Source organism: Chrysochloris asiatica, unplaced genomic scaffold, assembly GCF_000296735.1.
Source record: "Chrysochloris asiatica unplaced genomic scaffold, ChrAsi1.0 scaffold00034, whole genome shotgun sequence".
NCBI lineage: Eukaryota > Metazoa > Chordata > Mammalia > Afrosoricida > Chrysochloridae > Chrysochloris > Chrysochloris asiatica.
The window spans coordinates 4,408,922-4,413,940 of NW_006408552.1; the positions used below are offsets into that span (position 1 = coordinate 4,408,922).

General features: G+C 58.0%; 1 protein-coding gene across 1 annotated transcript; it reads right to left on the bottom strand.

The window, feature by feature from the left end:
* Window positions 1–1,426: 1,426 nt before the first annotated feature.
* On the bottom strand, window positions 1,427–3,591 carry ABHD11 (abhydrolase domain containing 11). Its single transcript, XM_006859701.1, has 6 exons — window positions 3,470–3,591; window positions 3,144–3,279; window positions 2,356–2,529; window positions 2,028–2,198; window positions 1,759–1,940; window positions 1,427–1,559 (listed from the first exon to the last, which is right to left on the bottom strand). The coding sequence occupies exons 1-6, from the start codon at window positions 3,580–3,582 to the stop codon at window positions 1,427–1,429; spliced, it is 909 nt and encodes a 302-aa protein (XP_006859763.1). The 5' UTR covers window positions 3,583–3,591.
* Between the last annotated feature and the right edge of the window lie 1,428 nt (window positions 3,592–5,019).

Consider the following 5,019-nt stretch of genomic DNA (forward strand, 5'->3'; position numbering starts at 1 on the left):
GCCTTTGTTTCCTCTGGTTTTCAGCTAGTTATGGGGTTAAACTTGAGTTAGGTATTATGTATGGAGGATGCCATTCAAGGTACCAAGATGCCAATCCTTCAGAATGGTCTGGGGCACTAAGGTCTCTCAGTAACTGCATTCTGGGGCCAAGTCCTGGCCCTACCTCTTTCTCCCCTCAAGATGTGGGCAAAGCACCCTCTCTGGGTGAAGGGCTGTAGGTAACAGGGACGGGTGAGGGCTCCAGGGTCCAGGTGTGGAGCTCAGCAGGAAGTGCCCTGCCAGGAAGTCAGGGCAAAGGGCTTACTCCATCTGCCCCACCCAGCTCAAGAGTCCCAGTCACCAAGTCACCACTCAGTCCGAGGCCCTTGAAGGGTAAGTGTCCTTCTGAACCACCTTGTCTGCTCTCTTAAGGGTTGGGTAACAAGTCATTTCCTCCCTAAGGGTCCACACTCACCCACTGTGCTTGCTCTTAGGCCAGGGGCCACACCTGACCCCCTCAGCATGACTCAAGGCCCCTGCTCTAGTCTCCAGAGGTTCATGAAACCGGGGACACCGGGGAGCGGGTACACGCCCCTCCCCTCCCAGCGTTTGGGCCAAGTCAAGGTGGAAGGTCCTAGAGTGGGGTACTTCCTTCAGGCAAGCCCCTGATCACTGTCCCCTTCTCTGTCACCCTAAACAGAGCCCAGAACTCCAAGTGGCTAGAGCCCTGGGGGGCACCCAGGCAGAGCCCTCGCTGGACCAAGTTCTCCAAGAGCGCGATGAAGCCATTGCCAAGTGAGGGGCAGCAGCTGCAGGGGCTGGAGGGCAGGGGGTGTCCCACCCTGAGGGTCCTGGCCTACTAGAGGAGGGAGGGGCAGTTGGACATTCCTGGGAGAGAAGCCACCAGACCTGCTGGTTTCTGGGGCTCCGACTACCCTCCTTGCAATTCACAGGAAGCGGGCCTTGGAGGCTGAGCTCGCCAAGTGTCAAGCCGAATTGCGTGCTGCGGAGGCCCAGCTGCTGGAGGTCCTGGAGGAGAAACTGAGACTGAGGCAGGAGGTGGAAGCCTGGGAGGTAGAGCGGAAGTTCTAGCTGGGCCTGGGAGGCGCAGGGTAAAGGTCCAGGTCCGGCCCCTGACCTGCTCTCCCCAACAGGAGGACATGCGGCAGCTGGTGGGGCAGCAGGTTCAGAATCAGCTGCAGAGAGAGGCTCGGGGCTCTCTGAGAACCCATGGAGACCCTGGAGTGGCCAGGAAGCCCTGTGTGCAATCCCCCCTGAGCTGGTGGAAACACTGGTGATGAAGAGCTGACCCCAGGGCCTCGGAGCAGCCTCTTTATTCATTAAAGCTTGAAGCTATCCACCTCTGTCTTCTCGTGCCCACTCAGTGCCCGCCTGAGTCCCTCTATGCGGGACCTTGAAGCCTGGGAGTTCATGTCCTGTCTTGCTCTCAGGCCAGGAAGCCTCGGATAGCAGTCATGAAGTCCTGCGGGCAGTCAGCGTGGATCCAGTGACCGGCATTGAGCACTGTCTGCATCTGGGCCCGAGGGAAGAGCCGCCTCATCTCAGGGTGGTGGCTGGGGCTGTCACCGTACAGGTCATCGAGGAGGGAAGACAGGAAGAAAGAGAAGTAAAGTCAGAGTGGGGAGAGACGGGAAGCCTCACAAGTCAACATGCCAAGAACCCCTAAGGACCCAGATCAAGCCCTCCCCCAGGCAGGACCACCAGGTTGGGGTAGTGAGTGAGGCAGGCATGATCCCCCGACAACCTTGCTTAGCTTACTGTACGTATTGGGAGTTGCCCCCCAGGAGGAAGAGGGTGGGCCCAGGGTAGGATTCCTGTCGAGGTGGGAAGGCCAAGATCTCCTGCACATGTTGGGCCAAGGCGTCCAAGTTCACCCTCCACACGTAGCGCCCATTCACTTCCACCAGATTGGTAAGCAGGAACTGCCGCACAGCCATGTCCTGTGGAGGTCCGGCAGTTGAGAGGGGTTCCTATAAGGCCTGGGGTCACCATTTCCTCCTTGATAGGTCCCAGCCCTCTGCCATCACCTGGACAACAGAGCTGAGCTGTTCATCAGCCAGCTTGCGGGCTCGGGAGCGGGGTACTTCATCTGGGATGTCTACAGCCTTCATGGCAGCCATGTAGGACGGGAAGTTCGATACAGTGGTGGTCTGCACTGGGCTGATGTCCACAGCGATCAGGCGTTCCACCAGGTCTGGCTGTGGGAGAGAACCAAACTGGGAAGCAGTCCCGGGGTGGGTACAGAGCATGCACTTCTCCACCTTGGCCCCCCAAGGCTCACTCAAGTCCCAGATTGCATGAGAGGAATGCAGGGTTTCTATAGGGTGGGAGGAGAGCTCAGATGGCACAGCTCACCCTCTGTAGTGCCAGTAGCATGGCTGTCTTGCCCCCCATGCTGTGGCCAATGAGAACACAGGGCACCAGACCCAGCTGGGGCAGGAGATCCTGCAAGTCCCGGCTCATGGCCTCGTAGCTCATGTCTGAGCTGTGGGGGCTGTCTCCATGGTTCCGAGCATCCACTGTCAGCACCTGCAGAGCAGGGAGAGAGGGGGGCACTCCTGGCATCCACCAGAACCTGGCAGAAATTGCTGGTTACAAGATGTGGAGCCTGAGGGACAGGTAGTGAGCAGGGGGAAAGGATGGTGAGAGAGGGCCCGGCTCCCACACACAAGAGGTCCAGGGGAGGAACTTGGGGCTGCTCTGCCAGAGAAGAGCTGACCCTTCAAGGGATGTGACGGTCTCTGAAGATCTGGCTGGGTGACCACCTAGAGAAGGCTGGAAAGACACTCCAAGAATGTCCAACTGTCAGCACAGAGGACAGAGGACGACCTGCCTGGAGAGGTCAAGTGCTTCCGGTCATCCCTGGTGAGCTGCCTCCTTTGTGGAGAGCAGGTTGGATTAGTTCCCTACAGGCCTAAGACATGTCCATTGAATGACGGGCTGAATGGATGGGAGGAGAGTGAATGAACGTGGGTTCATTAAATCCTCCATCCTTGGAAGGGCAACTTCTTTCATTACACAGACAGATACAAACCCCCTCCTTGACTCTGGTTACTCTTCAGCTGTTCCCCAGCAAGGAGGGCTGAGGCTGGCCCCGCCCATGCTCCGCCCCCGGTGGAGCCCCGCCCCACCTGGACGCTCACCTTCCGACCTGTCTGTTGGGCTAGGGCCTTGGCGATGGAGTTGAAGTTGTTTTTGCAGCCAAAGAGCCCATGGAGAAAGACAAGGCCTGGACGGGCCTCCTCCCCGTCCACGAGCGTGTAGGAAAGTGGCAGCGGCCTGGCGGGAGGGGGTAGGGGTGAAGGAAGGATGCAAGGCAGGTACGGCAGCGATCTGGGGTGTGGTCTGGGATGGAGCGGGGCGGGGCCTACGGGACGGAACTGGGTCCCAGAGGCTTGTGAGAGGGGGAGGAGCAAGAGCTGAGAGGGAAGAGCCGAGAGCGGCCTCCCACGCTGCGCCCTTGACTGACCTCGCTTCGGCTCCACCTCCGCTCCTGGTTGTGACAGGCACCCTTGAGAAGCAGGGACTTGCGGGGCCGCGTCCCTCAAAGAGAAGCCTCCAAGCTCGGGCCCAACGGAGCATGCTTGGAAGCTGCTGACTCCACGGCACATAACCAACCAACCAATCAACCTCGTGGTAGACGTCCTGCCCGGCGGCCCGCCTTCTCCTCCGCCGAGTCCCGCCCAGAGCTGGCTGGAGCTCCGCCTTCCCCCCCGCCCCCGCGTAATTGCCGCCTTCGGTCACGTTTTCTTACGTAATCCTAGAGCGCCATCTCTCCTGAGCTCCTCCCCTTGCACCATTACGTAATCTCCGTTTGTACTCCGCCTGCCGTCGCTGGGAGAGGCTGCACCTGGCCACGCCCCGGGCGGAGTTCACTCTACGATCTGGCCCCGCCCCATCCCTCATCGGGCAAAATCCTGTTGGGAGTCGGGGCAGACCTTCTGGTTACAGGTTGTTCCTGCGGAGATTCCGCCACTCTGTGTGGCGGAGGCGGCCTGGTCCTGCCCCCTTTCCCACACGCGCCGACTTGGGAGAGTGCCATCCTTTTTGTGCTCCGGGCGCGAGGAGGCGCTGGAGTTGCTCTCGTTTTTCCGGCGCCAACCCAGGGCCCAGGCTCCTTCTCTAGATAACCATTTCCAAATTTCCCTCTATGGGTGGGTAAACTAAGGGGTAGAGAGGGTCAGTGACTTGCCCAAGAAGCAGAGCTAGACTTATGTATAACTCTGGTCAAGTCTGGTCTGCTCCCAGTGCGAGTCAAAGAGGGAGACTTTCCAGACAGACCTGAAAATAGCTCAGATCTGCGCCACCCACCTCGCCTACACACTACGTTTACCTGCAGAGAAATGAACTCCCACACTCAAAGCTCAGCAAACCTGTTCGGAAATGGCCTTTCTTGTACCTTGATCCGCTGCCATCTCTCTCCCTAGCCTTGGGTAGTGGTGGCTGGGATGGCATTATCTCAGGTATTATAGCTGGTGTCCCCTGTTGAAACTTCATCATAGCTTTCCAAGCCCCTCCCCGCCAGTCTGACCCTAGGTGTGAACCACCAGTAACACACCTTCCTTTCTGCCTTTTTCGCCACCACTCCCCCTGTTGAGGATGCTGTGCTGTCTTCCAGATATTTAGTTGCCTCAGTTCTAAACATCTTTTACTGTCCAGTACAACTGCATCCTCTAACCCTTCCCACATTTCCCCAGTTGAAATCAATCACTTCTGCTCCATAGTCTCAAAGCATCTGTCAACTATGTAGTATCCAGTTGGCCTTGTCGTGTCCACCATAGACTGGGGACTCCTTGAGACCTGGGCTTGGAGGTTTTGCTGATTTTGGTACAAAGGGCTATAGTAATTTTACTGAATTACCATTGAGAATATCAGGGCACTAGCTGAGGCTTAGGTGACGATTCACAGTTTAACTGGGGGCTGGGCTAAGTGCCCCTTCCAGGAGATGACATCTGGGCCAGCTAGGGTTGCACCTGCCCCTCCCCACCTCCTTTGAGCTGGCCTATTGAAGTTGAAGAC